At 37.7% G+C, this 19,084-nt stretch overlaps 1 protein-coding gene across 1 annotated transcript in view; it reads left to right on the top strand.

Moving 5' to 3' along the window:
* Positions 1 to 7,581: 7,581 nt before the first annotated feature.
* BMP2K (BMP2 inducible kinase) overlaps positions 7,582 to 19,084 on the top strand; it is a 36,954-nt gene continuing 25,451 nt past the window's right edge. Inside the window, exons 1-8 of the mRNA XM_009697346.1 lie at positions 7,582 to 7,692; positions 9,153 to 9,258; positions 10,718 to 10,860; positions 11,159 to 11,280; positions 12,278 to 12,359; positions 13,002 to 13,134; positions 15,735 to 15,838; positions 17,996 to 18,075. Of these exons, the coding sequence (XP_009695648.1) occupies positions 7,636 to 7,692; positions 9,153 to 9,258; positions 10,718 to 10,860; positions 11,159 to 11,280; positions 12,278 to 12,359; positions 13,002 to 13,134; positions 15,735 to 15,838; positions 17,996 to 18,075 (827 nt within the window). The 5' untranslated portion in view covers positions 7,582 to 7,635. The remainder of the gene's footprint in view (positions 7,693 to 9,152; positions 9,259 to 10,717; positions 10,861 to 11,158; positions 11,281 to 12,277; positions 12,360 to 13,001; positions 13,135 to 15,734; positions 15,839 to 17,995; positions 18,076 to 19,084) is intronic.

Genomic DNA, 19,084 nt, shown 5'->3' with positions numbered 1-19,084 from the left:
CAGGAAGGCCACTTTACAATGCTTTCTGGCCAGTGGGCACAGACAGGTGTTACGGCTTTGATTGGCAGCTGTGCAGCCAGGGTGATGGGACAGTTGGTGTACGGCACCTTTCCGGTAGCTGGAATGCTCTTGCTGAGCTTGGGGCTACCAGTGTAGGAGCAAATAAAGTGGTGACAGTGCACTGGAATGATGAAAATGGGATGACCTTTGAGCAACGCTCTGGAAGCCTAGCATACAACGTGAGGTATATACCAGTTGTTGCAGGAATTCTTGTTGCATTGCTGGGAAACTGATACCTTTATTAATGGGATGTCCCATCATCTTCTCATGCAGAGGTGCTTCAGGAAACAAAAGGCAGAATCGTGGTCAGTGGCATCCTTGCCCTGTGGAGGTTTTGACAAAAACTGAGTGCTTGAGCAGAAGTTCTTCGTAAGGCTCGAAAACTGTATTATTAGTTTCTGTTAGTATGTAGCTTCTCAACAATCATGCAGTGTTTGGAGTCTGATGAAAAATTTTCAAGTGTTTGAGTTCTGTGCATTTTTAAAGGTTTCACTGTCACAGACAGAAATTTTGTTAGCTTGAACTAAATAGTGTTCTCTACACAAAACTAAAGTGTATCTTGTGTGTGCTTTTAGTCTGGCACTCTCATGAATGTGCCTGCAATACAGCGTCTGTACTGACTAACAGAAGTCAGTGCCTCTGTGGAGGAAGAACTTTCTTTGTTGCAGGAAGGAGAGAGTTTCTGATAATTTGAAGAAGTGCCTTGTAATTATCCTAATAGAATGCCAGTGAGCGTACAGAGTTACGGGCATTGTAGCAGTACACCATGAGAGAAGAAATTGAGCAGCAGGATGGAAGTGGGGGCTGTGTGGCATGGTAGCAGTGTATCAAGATCACAGAAGTGTTCTCTGAGCTCCAAGAATGTGCTGTGATTTATGTGCTTCTACTATGTGAAGCTGTGATCAAAACTGAAATAACTGCAAGAAATAACTCTTGACAGGGGTTCATCTGCAACCGTTCCAGAAAGGAGTTTATTCAAAATTCCTGGTAAAATAGCACATCAATATGGTACTTAGCACTTACTGAAAATGGGCCTTTCCCAGTGCTCTATGCAGAAGTGCATGTGAGTATTAAGAGATGTTTTTTCATGAGGTCATGCTTTTGTTACGGAAAAGGACTACTTCTTTTCTGATTTTCTTAGTAAGTGTCCTGTTCTTTTGGACACTGACTTCTTTGGTGTCTTGTCACCTCATAAAACTATAAAGGTCAGAGTTGGGTTTTTTTCCGGCAAAGAGCATGCGTTTGAAACATTTAATGAGGCCTTACTGCTGTCCTTTGTTATAGACTTGCAAGAAGTCTTTTATTTCTTCATATTGCTTGGAGCCTATCTGCAGGGCATTCATGCTACTACTTTGAGAGAGACTGGTCTTATTCTGTATTTTGAGTGGATTCATAGTGCATAAAATGGTTCACGCTGGTGTGTTGGGCTTGCAGGCTATAGTGCTCAGCAGGCTATGAGATTTCAGGAGGTGTGTAACTTCTGAAGGAGTATGTCTCTGGCTGCAGTTCAGCTTGATTTTTGGAAGATCGTTGAGACATCTGGATGACTTCTGCCTCTAGAATTAACAGAGAGCAGACATGTATACAAGGTGATCCAGGCATCAGGTGGTGCAGATTAAGACAGCAGTAAAACTATTGCTAAAGGTAGAAGTTGTTTCAGAACACAGATGAACACACCTACGTTATTGTTTTATGTTAAATTATCTGAATTGCAAAAAATCCAGATCTGGTATTTTAAAGAATATCAGTGTGGATAACCATCTTGTTGCAAAGGAGGGAAAAAAAACGGCTAGCAGCATATGTGTGGGTCGATGGGTCACTGGAAAATAAATTGCACTTCAACCTGTTTATCCAGCTTTGTGGAGAGAGGGATGCAAGGCCATCTCACTGGCCAAGGTCATACGAAGCTGAGAGCCAAACTTGCAAACTGGCTTCAAATCAGAAATAAACTGTCCTTTAGGTTATTGAGCTTTATTAAGAACAACTTTACATAATGACTGTAAAGATAGTTCTGGAACTGTGCCATAATGGAGGCAGTGATGTTGGCCTTGAAGCCCCTCTTAGGGCTCACAGCTCTAACGGTTAGTTTCTTTCAAAAACTGTCCTTTTTTTAATGCAAGATTATATTTAGTTCTTGAGGAAGTTACTAAATATCTAACTGTCCAGATTGTGTAGGTACATAAGAACAACTAGTATGTGTTGCTTCCCACATTTATTTCTTCATTCATTTCAGGTTTCTGAAATGTACAGGAAAACTGGGTGTAAATGCTCTATCTGAAAATACACTTTTATGTAACAATTAGCTTTGTAAACACTTATTTTTGAATATTCATTTGTGTCTAAATGGAAATGGACATTAAGACTCAGCCACCTTTCTATAACAGCCAGGTTTCAATGCATTTATAGGGAAGCTTTTATACCTTTTGCAGGTTTTGCGAGAGTGTCTGTAGTAGCTACTGTTCCTGGTTCAGCATTTACAGGTGTGGGTAGTGGTTACTGCATGTTGCTATACTGATAAAATCCTCCTGATACCAAAAGGTATCAGAACACTTCTGCTCTTCAAGTTCTGTTCTGTTTTTCTGAGATTTGAGTGTATAGTTGAGTAGCTCACCAGTTGGAGGAACAACACCTGGTGCTTCTATATGTTTTAATGGTATATTAAAAAAACTTATTGTCTATATATTTAAAATATGCACAACTTTGTTCAGAATATCTTTGTTGATACCCTTCTAGTCTGTCTTCACAAAACGGTTGTCAGCAGTCTGAAAGATGGTATAGGTATTGGAAGATTCTTCAGCCTTGTTTTGTTCTACCTGAGTAAGCAAATAGGATATTTTTGAATTCTGACAGCTACACTGTTTCCTGGTTGGAGTTTTTGAGAATATGACATGGTAAAGCATAAATAGAATGTTGAGGCCTGTGAATTTTTCAGGGTTGATTTTAAATAGGCATAGGAAAAAAATGGACTAGACAACGTGGCTGATGTAGAATTGTGTTTAAACAACCCCCCCCCCAAAAAAAAAAAAAAAAAAACAAAAAAAAACCAAAAAACCCAAAACCCAAAACCCAAAACGTTGCTAGTTAACTTGGTAACAAGATCCCGAAAGTGGATGGTTAAGATGAAAGAAATGACCATTCAAGGTAAGAGGTGTGAATTTCAACTTGCTGAGCTTTGTGATGAATTTATCTGCTAAGTATCTACTGACATATAAGTGCAGATGCTATAGAAAGGCTTTATAGCAAGTATTAAAAGGAAGAGCGACTTGTGCAATGTGACTGTCCTGTGTAACTTTTAAGTATTTAGGTCTTGGATGAGCTTGATGGAAATAAGAGACTATAAGAGGTTCAGCTCCTACAGTACAAGTCTTTTGTGATTTAACCCGGGTAGCGACTTGGCCCCACACAGCTGCTCAGTCTCTCACCCTCAGTGGGATGGGGGAGAGAATAGAAAGGGCAAAAGTGAGAAAACTCATGGTTTGAGGTAAAGACAGTTTAGTAGGTAAAGCAAAAGCCATGCGCGCAAGCAAAGCAAAATAGGGAATTGATTCCTTACCTCCCATGGGCTGGCAGGTGTTCAGCCATCTCCAGGAAAACAGAGGGCTCTCATGCATAACAGTGATGGGAAGACAAATGCTATCACTCAAACGTTCCCTCTGTTCCTCCTTCTTCCCCCAGCTTTATACGCAGAGCATGATGTCATATGGTGTGGAATATCCCTTGGGTCATTGGGGTCAGCTGTCCCAACCATGTCCCTGCCCAACTCCTTGCACACCCCCAGTCTCCTTACTGGTCGGGGGGGGTGAGGAGCAGAAAAGACCTTGGCTCTGGGTAAGCACTGCTCAGCAGTAACTAGAATGTCCCTGTGCTGTCAACATTGTTTCCAGCACAAATCCAAAACACAGCCCTGTACCAGCTACTATGAAGAAATTCAACTCAATTCCAGCCAAAAGCAAGACAAAGTCTCAGATCTGGGAAAGGGGATAGAGATAATTCAATTCTAATGGTACAGCACGAAATGAAAAGGAGATGTGTGTTTTGAGGGGAAAATAGCATCCTTATAGCTCTTTGTGGCAAGGTGTGAGAGTAAGAGAGATGAGTCTTGGTTGCGAGGCCCACGGATGCAGTGCCTTGTTGATCCACGCTTAGCAGCAACGCTGTGGGATGTTCTTGCAAAGGTAATGTGGACCAGTACAGGCTGGCTAAATGCAGTGCTGCTGTCATCGTGCAAAATGATACTTTTTTTGTACTACTTCTTTGTATGTGAGTCTCTTCAGAACTGCAGTCAGTCCTGTATTCAGGTCTCGAGTGCTGACTGTGTTACCAGCCCTATGGTTTTCTTAGTTGCTTTTCCTGTGGCCTCTCAGTTTACATTTGAGTTGGCTCTTGAGGGTGTGGAGCAAAGGATTAAAAATGGGATTGCGGTGTTAGGCTCTCTACCTGTGTCTGGTAGCCTTACGTACTGTTGTCTTGAATACGTCAGTGGCAATTTTTAGATGGTATCTGGAATTATTTTCTGACAAATAACCTGAAGGACTTGCTATGCTGAAATACTGACATGGCTAAGGGCCGTGAGGGTTCATATAATTGCATTGCCAAACCTGTTGACAGCCTGAGCACATATGCAATTTGTTAGGTTATTACATTTGATCACTGTGCCCTTTCCGTCAATTATTAAACAAAGGTACTGTAAATTTTGCTGCTCTTATTTTTAAAACCACCCAAAGTTATATTGCTTTTTTAAGGTGAGGCCTCAAAGTTGGCAAAGCTGTCGCTCATTGCCCAGTAGGTGAAGAATATGTGCTAGTCAGTGCCTGCATACCTGTCGTTGTCCCAACTGCAGCATGCTGTGGCATTTCTTGTCCGTGGGAAGATGGGGAGGTACTTGTGGGATGCTGTGGCGGAGTTGTGACTTGACTATATCAGGAATTTAAGAAGGCAACCAGAATTGTCATGCTGGGTGGTGAAGAATGGAAGTGTGTAGAGAAGATGGTGGCTTAACATCTGGAACTTCCTTGTCATCTTTTTATGTACCATAACTTATGACAGAAAACAGTATATTTTCTGTCTTCACTGATATGAGATAATAGAAAATTTTTTCAGCTTCTGAAAACGTTGGTGAAATGCCAGCTCCCATGTTGATGGATGCATGGAACTGTGGTTCTCTTCAGTCTGCAGTCTTGAGTCTCTGGGCAAAGCAACTACTCACTATTTCTGGTTGTGTTTCTGTATAGGACAAGGCCGTGCATATACTCACCTACTTCCCCCCTGATGGGTAGCAGTGTTTTAATAAGAGTTTTCAATAATGTTTACAGCACTGATTATTGCTTTCTTTGGCACTTTCAGTGAGAAGTTTTATGTCAGAAATGACTGAAAAGGTTTAAAGTTTAACAGTTCAGGGTTTTGCTGGATAAAGATTCCCAGAATATTAGTGACTATTAATTTTCCTGTAAATATTAATATATTTATTCAAGTCTTGTTCAAGAGTTATGCCACTTGGCTCTTTGATGAGCCAATTTTTATAGCAGTGATACTTACTAATGGAAAACCATTCAAGGTCACATCTAGTTCTTGGCAAAATGGGGAATAGGTCTGCTTTTATGGCTCTTTCGGGGTTCAAGTATTGGTTAATATTGCCACCTAATGGCAAGAAGAGCAGTTGTCTGAGTATTTAGATTTTTTTTTTGCTACTTTCTACTGATTGTTTTTACCCAGTCATGTCTACTCAGGTTATGTAAAAACAATTGTCAGGGAAACTTGAAATCCAGCATTTTGCTCTTGTCCTCCTGCTAGCCATAGAGAATTTTATGGCTGTAAAACTGGTTAAAAAGGCAAGACGTGATTTTTGTCTTGAATCGTTAGACTTTTGTGCTTTGCCCAAGTACTGCCTTATATTTCTGGTGACGTATTGGTGCTTAAAAAAGAAGTCTCTTTTTATGGAGAGGCTAGTACAAAAAATCTTACAGTAATGAAGGTCTGCGCATCACTGTCTTCACAAATTCCTCAGGCTGGTATTAGGGGAACCCTATAAAATCATTTCAGCCCCAGCTGGAGTTTGGCATTAGAACTTGAGTAACTTAAGAGCAAGTGTACTGTTAATGTTTCGGGAAGGCCCTATGCAAACTAGGTTACATATAATAATTTTGCAGAATTTAGGCTGTTATATTAAAATTGGCAGTAATTCTGTTTTGACAGTGTAGCATCTCATTTGGCTAAATGAGCAATTAAGTTAAAAATAGTAGATACTTAATCTTCAAGAAAATTTCCTAGTAAGACCTAGCTTCAGTTGTAAATTGTTATGTGCACATTTGTTCAGGCACATGAGACTTGTATCAAACGAGATACATTATACTTAATAAATGCTGCTTGCAGATTGTATCAGGAAATGTGAAACACGTGCGTTTTTGGTTGGCTGCCTGATTATCTGAGTAGTTAATTGTTTTAATGTACATATTTCTGTCCTGATTGTACACCTTAGTTTTTGTAGTAGTTGAAAGTTCCCATGGTAATAGTTGGCTTACCATCAGACAGCAGTCAATTAAGGAAAGTACAGATTTACGTGAGCTCTTCTATGAGGCAGACTTCCCAAAACTGTGGGAAAGCTGTGCCTGTGAACCCTGAGGTGATGCTAATGTAATCTACTTGAGGCCTTGGGCAGTAGTCAAGACTAACAGAAGACAGATAAAACAGGAGAGTGTTGTTTTTCCCTTTGGTTTGCCTGAGTATTTGGAATTACTTTCAGTGTAAGCTGTTTCACTTTACTTCTGTGTATAATTCCTGTCTTTGTGATTCTTTTTACCAGTGAAGAGAAAAAGAAAAGTCTCATCTGGGGAAGCTGAGAGGTGGGCTTGAGTGTGTGGCTTGCAGTTCAGGCCACTTGTAGGACTAAAAATGCCCCTGATGGGACTAGTTGTGGGAAAATGTTTAATTCTTAACTGTGTATTTAGTATGGGTTTAAATAAAAACACTGCTTTAGAGCTGATTGTTTGCACCATCTGTGATTGCAGCGAGGTTCTACCTGTCTTTAGGCTGTGCTGATAAGTTGCATGACTTCTTCAGTATCTCGCAAGACTTGGTCTTTTCTTAGTATTTTAATTTACATTTTAAAATGTAGGTATTAATATTAACCTTTATCAAGTATTGGGGATTTAGAAATTGGAGAATACCTTCACTTTGTTCAAGTTTCTGGATGACTCTGAAAGTACTTCAGGGTTGATACCTGAATACGTAGAGTTCACACTAGGCTTTATAAATCTGTTTGAATGGGAAAATGCTTTTCAAATATTTTCTTTTAATGTTCTAACAGAACAGTAAGAGCCTTACGTTTTTGTCAAGAATTCTTCGCCTATGTGAAGTGGACTGAGGTAGCAAATATTTATAACTTTTTAGGTGTTTGTTACTCCTCACTCAATGACTGACATAGATTATTGTATTTATTTCTTAGTGTGTAGTGATGTTGGCTAAAGGAATAACAAAAACTCAAGTAGCTTCATTTGCTTGTAATTGTTTTTTCCAGGTGGCTTCTCAACTGTGTTTCTGGTACGTACCCATGGTGGGATACGTTGTGCCCTGAAACGAATGTATGTTAATAATGTGCCGGATCTCAACATATGCAAGAGAGAAATTACAATTATGGTAAGAAGCCTGTTGTTTGTAACTGGAGAATATATTAATTTGTAATGTATGTACACCAACTGCCTCTTCAATGACAATTGCTTCTAGACCACCTTTTCTTTTGACCATGCGGTCCTGATTTTGCATCGGTAGTTTCAGAAACTAATACTGAGTTTAAAGTCAGTGCATGATCAACTTTTAATGCTATTATAAAAAAATGTATTTGATACCACAGTCAATTTGGTCAGTGTATCTGGTTCCCAAGCGAAAGTGATTTCTTCCAGTTCTGCAGCAGTAACTTAAATTCTCAAGGCTGTGTGCCACAGCTCTGCTAGCTGAATGATGCTGGTGGTGGCTTCCACGAGTATTATCTTGAGTAGGCGTAAGCACCTTCTTGAAGTTGCAGTCCAGTGTTGAGGTCACTGATATGTGTGTAGCTGAACTCCCCTACCTCATCAGTGTTTCTATTGTTTTTCAGTAGATGACTAGCAAATAAGGAGAAACTTAGAAGGGTTTAGTCAGGCACACGTGGGTTTATGATTACTTGACAGGTAGGAAAAAAAATAAAATTAGTTGCTGACTGGGCAAGAGGAAATCTGTTTTATTGTCTTCCAGTGGATGCTATGAAGACTATTTATCTCCATCTGCATACACTTCTAGCTTACATGTGTTCTGATCATAGCAGCACCCATATAGTTATCTCCATACACTTCTAGCTTACATGTGTTCTGATCATAGCAGCACCCATATAGTTATCTGATATGAGAGGTACTTTTATGTTAACCCTTAAGTTATCGTATAGGCAGAAATTTTGTAGTGCAGATGACACCACTTGTATGGTCAGATGTGAAATAAGCATTGCTTAATTCCACATGTAAAATGGCTCTTAAGTTTGGTTGGGTTTTGTGGTGGTTTTTTTTTGTGTGTGATGTGGATTTTTTTGTTTTGGGTTTTTGTGTTTTGGTTTGGTGGGGTTTTTTTTCTTCCCTTGGGGACACCTTCAATTGCTTGAGTGTAATAACTTTGTAAGACATCGTAATAGTTCAGACTACAACAGTTGTGGTTTTTTTCCAGCTACCTTTTTTAATAACTCTGAGAGGCTGTTTTTCAGTTTAGCTTAGGATGGGCATGAGCAGCTTGATTCTTCCGTATCTCCTGCATATCAAGGCTCTAGCTATTACTACTTCACAATGTTGTTCCAGAATGCAACAGTTCAGATGTGTTTGCACTGTCCAACAAGAAGCACGTAAATTTTCTTTTCTGAATAGTAATTGCATTGTGTTTGATATGTAGCAGTCACTCTGACATTGCTGGCAGCGGTGAGCTTATGTTCTGTGTTTGTGGTACTTTCTCAAGACTAGTGGATATGGGGCAGGGACTGACTTAACTTGAAATCATAGATAGTTGTCTGAAAACTTATACTATCTTTTATTTGTTTATATTTTTCTGTGCTGAAGTGTAATGTGCATTTTCTTTCTCAGAAAGAGTTATCTGGGCACAAGAATATTGTGAGCTATTTGGATTGCGCTGTTAACTCTGTAAGTGATAATGTTTGGGAGGTACTCATTCTCATGGAGTACTGTCGAGGTAAGAGTCAACTCTTAGGTTTTTCAGAGTAAATGCAGGGAAAATGTTTGCATTGATCACTGGGGATTTTTACTTAGAATTGTTCCTTTATTATTTATATCTCACAGCTAGAATCCAATTAGTTCTTTTTACTTTTCAGTTTGTGTTGTTAGTTGGGCACTGAGTTGTTGAACATTGAGAAAATGTAAAAGTCAGTTTCACATGGCTTTGTAATTAAGTAGGATTAGAAAGAGGGAAATTATTTGTGTAAGTATAAAGTGAAATTGTTCTGTTCTACTGTTTGTGCTAATCAGTGTGTAGCTAGAACATAATTCAATACGAAAGATTAGCAAGCTTTTCATTGTTCTTCTGCTATTTTTGTTTAAGATACTTTACTCTTATCTGACAGGTGACTTGTTATAAATGAGCATAGCATAGTTAGTGTTGATAATGCTGGCCAAAAGAAATTACTTTTTTCCCCACCTCACATATACATTGGAATAAACTTGCCATTGAGTTGAACTTCTGAAGTTTATCTTAAAATTTAGGGTAACTAGGCACTCACCTCTTAATACGAGATGGTGGTTAACCCAAACAGGTGATGATACTAGAACAAGTGCTACAAGTACAAAGTAAGTATTTCTAGACAGAAAGAAAAGCCACCCCGTTGTCTGTAATGCTTGAAGAATACTTTCAGTTGAGGTTTACATTGGTTTTATTTGCAGTAGAAGCAGTAAACATTACAGCTTGTGCAATCTGTACCATAAGGAGCCAAAGAGAGTCTTGATGTATGTTTTGGGAATGGGAATAAGGAGATAACTTGAAAACTAATGGCCACATTTTTGGCCCTCTACTCTGCTTGTACGGGAGAATTTCTGTACCCTTGTGGGAGCTCACTTCTGACTCCCTATTTTCTTTCCTTAATTGTAATGGTAAGTAGCCGTGAGTATGTCAGATGACTTGACAGTGTTAGGCTTTTCTTTTTCAAAGCATCCTTGGTTAAGTGAGGTCTCTCTCTCAGAGCATCCTTGGTTAAGTGAGGTATCTCTCTCTCTCAAAGGGTGAATTCAGGGTTCTTTTTTTCTCTACTTTTTTTTTTCCCCTGCTTTGTCTCCCAGAAAGACAGAGAGAGGATATCTACAATATGAATTAAATTGAACTTGGTTGACTGACAGGGTTTTGGCTATGGATCTAAACACAAGAGACGCTGATGCTTCTTTGTGTTTGCAACAATTCGTCCCAAATGGGTTCAGTCATAGCGACTTCTTTTTTTTTTCACTTGAGACAGTAATTTTTCTATCTAGGATGATACAGGAGTGAGTGGGCATTTGGGAAACCAGGTTGGTTTTATTTAAATACAGTGGCTGTGGAAAACTTTCTTGCATCTTATTTGTGGACTTTTTGCATATAAAGAAGTCTTTACTTCTGTACGAGATAGGAACTGCTAAAAAAAAAAATAATTACCTTATTGTTTCTTTAGCTGGGCAAGTTGTCAATCAGATGAATCAGCATCTTCAGACAGGCTTTACCGAGTCAGAAGTAATGAGAATATTTTGTGACACCTGTGAAGCTGTTGCCCGGTTGCATCAGTGCAAAACACCTATAGTTCACCGGGATCTAAAGGTATGACCTTAGTAAAAAGAAACATTTTGGTTAAAATCAATGATCTACTCAACTCCTATATTTTCAATCCTTTTTATCTTACTAAAACTGACTTCTAGTTAGAGAAGCACTTGCTGTTGGTGGAGCTGTAAACGGAGAGACTAAACCATAAGACATCACTTATTGCTGATGCCAAGTCTGTCGATTGATTTTTCTGGGAACTTTGCTGTTTGTGTGTGAGAGCGTGTAGTAACAGTTAACTTGGAAATGAATACCATTATTTTCATCTAATGTTTCTGTGTGTTGATTTCCTTTCAAGGTGGAGAATATATTGTTAAATGATAGCGGGAACTATGTTCTCTGTGATTTCGGCAGTGCCACTAACAAATACCTTAATCCTCAAAAGGATGGTGTTAATGTGGTTGAAGAAGAAATTAAAAAGTAAGTTCACTTTTAAGTGGCTAGCATAAGCAGTGATTGTGCTGCTAGGAAACTCCATTTATTATTGTGCATATATCTTATTAATATGAATTAAACTTAATGGCTGAATTTGAATTAATGATGATTTGGTAACATAGATTTCTTCCATTTATTCACAGATTGTTTTTACAAAACAGACTCTTAAGACTCAAACTGTTGGAAAAAAGCATTCTATTTTTAAATTAAATTGTTCAAAAATGTATGTCTGGCTACTGGCCATTTTAAGAGTTTGTTTTAAATTTGTGCTATTTTAATACAGCTAACGATATGAGAGAAAAAGAACTGATGTAAATAAGCATTGGAATGGATTTATGTAGAGTCGTATTTGTAGACTAAGGTCTGTGTTCATTCTCCTGAGACTGATCAGAAAAATATTTTAACCTTTATTACAGGTGCACTCCTGAAAAGGTGTATTGTTTTGGTTTTGCGCCTTTGGGCTAACTACTGCAGAGGAGTAAATACAAGCTACTTGTTACCAAGTTATAAAGTGATACAGTGTGTTTTGGGTTTTTTTTCCCCAGCTCTGAAAAATACTTTGACTAGCAGTTTAGTAATTATTTTCAGATGTTAGTATTTTGAAGTCCGCATTCTGTATGTTTCAATATGTGATAGGTAATACTCCTATAGGACTCTCACATGACACCTTTCAAATGACTGGTTATTGCAGTATTTAAGCAAAGTGACTCTTGCAAAAGTACAGGTGCTGGGGAAATAACATTAAAAGCAAATTTTAGCTGTCTTAATATTTATTCTTGTGTATGATAATTTTATGTCTCTACTCCAAATATTCTCTGTAATACTGCGAATGCAATAAATTACTTGTATCACCTGAGACAATTCGAGGTGCGTATCTGAAACTTGAGTGTGAATCGTGTGTGCATGGCAGATGCAGGAAAACACGCTTTCAGTTCTGAGGCATGCTTTTCATCTATGTCTTCTTTTAATTATCTACTGCTAGGTATACAACACTATCATACAGAGCTCCTGAAATGATCAATCTTTATGGAGGAAAACCGATTACTACCAAGGCAGATATCTGGGTAAGCAAAAACTCAAGTACTATGAAATACGGAACTAATTAAGAGGTGAGGGAGGGAAGTTAAAAGCAGCATTGACTAACTGAAAACCTAATTCTTTCAAAGTGAAATATATCATGCAGCTATGCAATGCAGAATATAGTAGACGTGTCTTTGGTAGTTATGTCTTTGGTAACTAAAATGGATGCCATGTGTGATGATCATTTTGAGTTAAGAAGGACATGATTTAGAATTTTTCCTTTTTGTTGCCTTCGGTTGCTGCTTAATAGTCATCAGTGATTTCTTGTGGAAACCTGTTGGCAGCATGATAAAGAAAGGTGTTTTTATTTAGTTCGCTGCACATCACCTAACAAAGACTAAATTCAGCAGAAATGCGAGTGATATCTCTGCTATGACAAGGTGAATGCAGCTCTTGGGATATGCTCTGATTTTGGTAGTACATTTTCTAACATAGGAGTCAGCGGGAAAGCAAGCCTTTTTAGAGCTTCTTATATATCAGCTTGTCACATCGAGTGCTTCATAATGCAGCTTCTACATAACAGAGTAAGCATCAGCTGTAGCTAGAATGCAATTTGTTTCTTGTTGCTTTATTGTGTAAAAGGCTTACTCTCATCCCTTTACAGTGCTTGTATTTGTTTTTTACAGGCACTTGGCTGCTTGCTGTATAAACTTTGTTTCTTTTCACTTCCCTTTGGAGAAAGTCAAGTTGCTATTTGCGACGGAAGCTTTACCATTCCAGACAATTCCCGATACTCTCATAGTATACACTGTTTGATAAGTAAGTAACTGGGCAGCATGGCAATTCTTTTGCCTTGTAAATCAAATAAAACACAGAAGATCTTGCTAATGTAGGTGAGTGACTTGGATAGGTGGTGCAGACTGGCTGGGTTCTGGAGTGAACAGTGGGAGTTGCTCCTGGCTACCATCAGTCTTGCAACTCCTGCACTTGCCCTTGAAAGGAGGCTTATCCATTTGCACAACAGAGGACTGTGCCACAAGGCACAGAACTGAGGTGCTGGCCTAGAGGAGGAATTTCGGAAACCTAGAAGAAATGTCTTTGAAATGGTGCTAAAAGTCAGCCAGGTGAATGAAGTACGAACAGGTCTTTCTTCTGGACAACTGACATGTTAAAATTAGCTGTTGTATTCTGGGCATTTAATGGATGAATCTATAACTTCAGAATTGAAACAGAATAAAACAGCACAAAGACCTGCCAGATTAAATTGTACCTCTCAACTCAGAAGAGCTTTGTTGCAGTTAAAAGAACATTTTGATTTCTTTGGGAGGCATGGATGATTTTTTTCTTTAGTTGGCCATAAATCACAAAGGGATAAGGGGAATGAAAAGAGTAGCTCTTAATTTATTCATTGGTCCTTTTTGCCCTTAAGTGTGTATTTTCTATGGAGTATCAGACTGTTAATAGTATTTTCTGTCCAAGTTGGACAGTTGTGCTCGGATGAATTTGAAGTGCAAGTTTAGTGTAGAAACATAACTGTACGGAGATGAATTGCACTGTGGAGAATTTTATAGTAGTTTCATGGTTTATAACAGAACAAAAATCTGATAAAGTTTGTGCAATCCGAAGTGTCGGATGTGAACTCTGGCAGAACTTTGAAGGCACAAAGAGTATGAAGGAAAATTTTGGACAACAGCAAGCTCTGAGGCTAGTGATTAATCTGTTATCCGGGTACAGAGATACAGGATATAATATTTACAATAATAATGAGTATTTTCAATTGTCTTTGTTTTCAACTTTGAGCAGGCTAACTCAAGAGAGTACGACGGACAGTATGAAAAACTTGGAAAGTTTGAATAGGAGCTCTTATAATTATTTTCTAAGTTATGAATATGTTGACCACAGTTTATGCTTTTATACAATAGGAAATGCCAAATCCAAACCACTTTTTTGAGCACAGGTTCATAATTGAGAAATAGCAGTTACCATGATAAGCATTTACCTTCTGCAAATACTTGATAATTGACAAAATGAGATTAATTTTCAAGTGATTAAATATTTTTCTCTGTGTCACAGTGCTACTTTTAGAAAAGTACAGGTTTTAATCCTATCTCTTTATAAGTATGAACGCAGATTTATATTAAGATTCAATGAACTGCTGTGCCAAGACTGGCATTACTGGCATAGAATATATGTGGGTAGGGAAGAATCTCATAATGTAAACTTCTCTTCGTTCTATTTGGAATGGAAGCCAAAAAAGATGCAGTTGGTTGTAGAAGGTATTTCAGGGATTTCTGGCTTCTCAGCTCTTTTACAAGGTGGGGGTTGGGGAGTGACAAGCTGGCCATTCTCCACGTAATAAATCTAATATTTTAGAATCAATTGGCAGGAGTCATGTCCTAAGTGTTCTGTTTTCACTTAATGGTGCTGTTGCTGTAAGTTTAAATCTGCTTTATTTTATAAAACCCATTAAAAATAGAACTTGCTGTGAACTATATTGGTCATGAAATAATGGCTTTAAGTAAAATTGTAAGATCTGCCTAAGATCATATTAATTTTTTTCTTTAAAATTACTTCAAGACTTTTTTACAAAATCTTGTTTAAGTTTGGCTGTACTACTGAACAGTTTTGGAAATGTAGCTCAATTTTCTCATGCAAACTGAGAACTTAAATTTTCATAGGTTAATTTTCTTTGTACCTGAACATATTTTTAGAGGTTTAGCTTGTTTAGAAGGCATCTTTCATGGTTTATTTAGGTTCTCCAGCTATTTAGGCAAGATTTCCTGATTATGTGCTCTATCATATTGTAAACAATATAAAGTAACTTTTTTATTTGCTTGAAAAACACAGAACCTTCTAATGTGGGAAGGTAATGTTTGAGAGGGACATCAGAAATTCTGTGTCTTGTCAGGAAAAAGTCCTTTTTTCCATGGAACTATATATATATTTTTTTTAATAAACAAAAGTGTGCATAGCCAACTAAACCTGCAGGACAAAAGATTATGTAGAACCTTAGCCTGATGCAGTTAGATATATCTGTGAATCTTCTGTTAGTTACATTGAATTTTGTATTAACCCTAGAAAATTCAAGAACTATGAGTTGGTTTTATGCTCTTTTTCTCTGAAGTTGTTAATTGCTACTTCAGTTAGCCACCATTTCCACAACTGAGTGTCAAAATATCAAACGGCATACATCTTCTCCAATTGTATTTGATCCTAGAAACTATTTGACTTGACAAAAAGTATTAAAAAAACCAAAACAAAACCAAAACACCAAAAAACCAACATAACAATAAAACCAGGTCTTTCTGTGGTAAGCTCACTTGGCAGAGCTGCTGAATTTCTTCTTGCTGGTAACATGCTATCTCAACAGGCTTTTTGATATCCGATAGTTGTTAATTTGGTCGTGTCATTTTTTGCAGGATATATGCTTGAGCCAGATCAAGAACAGAGACCTGATATCTTTCAAGTATCTTACTTTGCCTTTAAACTTGCCAAAAGGGATTGTCCAGTGTCTAATATTAATGTAAGTAGTCTTTAATTTTTTCCATATTTTTGGTGTATTTTGTAGGTAGCATTGAGAAAAGTCTATGAAATCAGCTGAGAGATTATTTCAATTTCTTCATAAATCTTGTCCCTAAATTTAAAACAGAGCAGAGTACACTTCAAGCTACTGTTGCGTATATGTAATATTAGCTCTCCAAACAAAAAAAAATTCTTCCTGAATTGTATTGATACTGCACCAATACCTGACTAACAGTTTTAACCATTACTTATCTCTTGTGTCTAATACAATAAATATGAAATGTACCACAGAACTTAAACTTGTTGACAGTAGAAGGTTTAATGTTGTAACTGTAGTGTCAAGAGCATTTGTTTGTTCTGGATAAACCCTGTTTCTTAATCGTCCTTAGCGATTATGTTAATCCATTGGAAGGATGACGGTGAACTGGAAGGCAAACAGAGCAGTGCCTTGGTTAGCCTGCATTCCTACCCTTACTTTCCATGTGAGTTTGAACTTTGTTTGAAAGTCTGAACTTTCTTTCAAAGATCATCTCATTCACAGATTTAATTACTGCGCGATGGAATTTGAGGGCACATCGATAATGTTCAGTATTATAAAGTCATTCTCAAGATATGCATCAGGAAAAATCCATCTCAAAATACTATAATTGACATTTGTTCCAAAATGAAAAATCTACCTTCAGAGACAGAGGAGTGAACTTACTGAGATCCCTTTGAATTCCTTTATCATTGATCCCTGTAGAAGAAGGTGCTCAGTAAATGCGAGTGTTGCTTTTTGGAAACTTAGGTTAAAAATCAGAAGACCTTGAAGTACTTACTGTTTGTAGGTAAAGGCTAAATTTCAAGTGGTTTGAATGGTTTTGCATTTTGCTGTTGCAGTGTGTGAACAGGAGGTGCACTAACTATACTTTCTCTTGAATACTTTATCCTGAAATATGAGCCTATCTTGACATAACATAATTTGGGAATTTACTATGTTACTCATTGAAGGAGTAGTATCACCTTACTCAGGTGGCTTGAGAATATGTGTGTTTCTTGGATTTTTTTTGTTTTTCTGCTGCAGATAGGAATTGCCTGCTTACTTGGCCCTTTGCCTTGTGACAGACATAGAAAAGCAGAAGTACCTGGAGTATTCTCACAAAGTGAAGCTGTTTGATGTGTGTGTTTTTTACTGCTGGAGTGTTAAAACAGCAGTAAGAGCAGCAGTCTATGCCCTTGTTTCTGTTGCTCTTGATTTCCTCTGGTAGTGCTTGCTTGTCTAGCACCCACGGCTACCTTAAAAGAGAAGCAGCACAAAAATATGCATGTGGACACCCCTCCCCTGACCCTCCCACTCAAAGTTCCGTGAGAATAGAAAAATGACCATTGTAGGTTAGAAGACAGGCTGGCTGTCTGCAGTATACTGTCTTTGACAGCAACTTGGTTTTTCAAGGGGAAGTTGGAAGTATGCCTGTCTGCCTCTTTCCTAGATTCTTGACTAATTCCAGTACTGATGGTAGTCTTCAGAAGCAGTATTTGATAATTAACTCTGTCTCTGATATTTATGACCAGATTTAGATTTGCGTCCTTTACATAAGGAGGTACTACATGTGTAATTAGAGATAATCTTCCTCCTCCCTCTCCCAAAATTGCCATTTTCCTTGGTAAAACGTAGTTTAGGTGACATATAATTCATTCAGGAATTTGATTGAGATGAGGATAAGTTAAAGGACCATAGAAGCTTAGATACTGCATGGTTTTCTGGAATTTGTGTTGTGGTGGAAGAGCTGAGTGGGCTAAAAAAACTGCTGTTGTTTCATCCAAAGATTAGGCTTTGTTTTAGTTCTTAAACTTGAGGCTAAAATAAGTGTCTGTTCTGTGCAGTTATATGAAATCATTTGGAGAAAATGTTTTACTTTATTGTTAATAGTTGGTAGGGAGTAAATGAAGTAGGTGACAAAACAGTCAGACCAGTAATGTTTTGGTTTTACTTTTGCAACAGATAAGAGAAGGTAGAGATACTGATAAATTAAAGCACTTTTAATCTACAGCCACGTGAGTTCTGTATGAAGCCTTGTAACATGAAAAACTTGAACCCAAGTATTCATCTTCAATATGTAATGATTTTTTTCTTTCAGGATTTCGGTTTTTTAATTTATTCAAATTTATTTTTCCCAAGAATTCTCCTGTTCCTTCAACTCTTCCTGAACCCATGACAGCTAGTGAGGCAGCTGCTAGAAAAAGCCAAATAAAAGCAAGGTGAGCAGCAGATGTGGCTTTACTTTTTTTTTGCTAATATTGTTAAGCTACATGTTTGTCTAAAAGCTGTTTTCATATGGTTGTTAATAAATGAAAAATTGTCTTAGGAGCAAAGGTCATTAGAACAGATCAACTGCAATTCTAAGAGCTTCAACTCTCTTTGAATTCCACTCCATTGCTTTTTTCATTGTATTGAGAATCCACAGAGAGAAACTGAGAGCCTGTTTCATGGTGGAATAAGTAAGTGCTAGCAGTCTGTTTCTGATCTGCTTTATTTTCTCCTAGTGTGGTGAGTGAATTTTGAAATAAAATATTTTAGTGGCAGGTGAGGTTAATATGGTACAGTTAAACTGTTCTTAGGAGTTCTGTTTAAATGTGCAAATCAAATCTGATTGAAAGTAAGTGGATTTTGTTCTTTCAAAAATTCCCATTTTTTTTACACCAAAATATTCTTTTTTTTGTACTTGTTCATAAAATCAAAACCTTGGGAATTCCTATTCATGCTTTTTACTTCTGCTATGGTATATGGTGTATGCTTAATGCTAACGCTGGAAGGATCCTTTACACTTCTATTGCTTGTTAATGGAAGTTGTTTGGATTTTGAATCTACCAACATGTGTGACTTAGGTACTTTTATATTCAGCTGTAATTATCAGCTCTATTTCAACTGTGACTTCATTAGCCTATTGTCAATGAGAAGCAAATGAATGGGCTTTTCTAAGCTGTGTTTGAGCCATGTAGACGTGTCTGTGCCATTTTAAGGTAATGTCATGGTCTGGACGTGGTTGGTTTTGCTAGCTCTGCTGTCAGTTGGTAACATGCAGCGGAGGGCAGGCGTAGAGTATCTATGCAATAATGTTTTAAACTCCAGCTAAATTTGCTAGACGATAGTAGGAAGATTCATAGTTCTTCCTAAATAATGTTTTCCTGGTGGCTCTAAGTTACAGCAGGTTAAGGCAGATGGTATCTTGCTGTAATATGGTAGGAACTAATATAAGGTGTTAGCTAC

Source organism: Cariama cristata, unplaced genomic scaffold (genome assembly GCF_000690535.1).
Source record: "Cariama cristata isolate BGI_N322 unplaced genomic scaffold, ASM69053v1 scaffold9323, whole genome shotgun sequence".
Lineage (NCBI taxonomy): Eukaryota > Metazoa > Chordata > Aves > Cariamiformes > Cariamidae > Cariama > Cariama cristata.
This window is presented reverse-complemented; position numbering and strand designations above follow the sequence as displayed.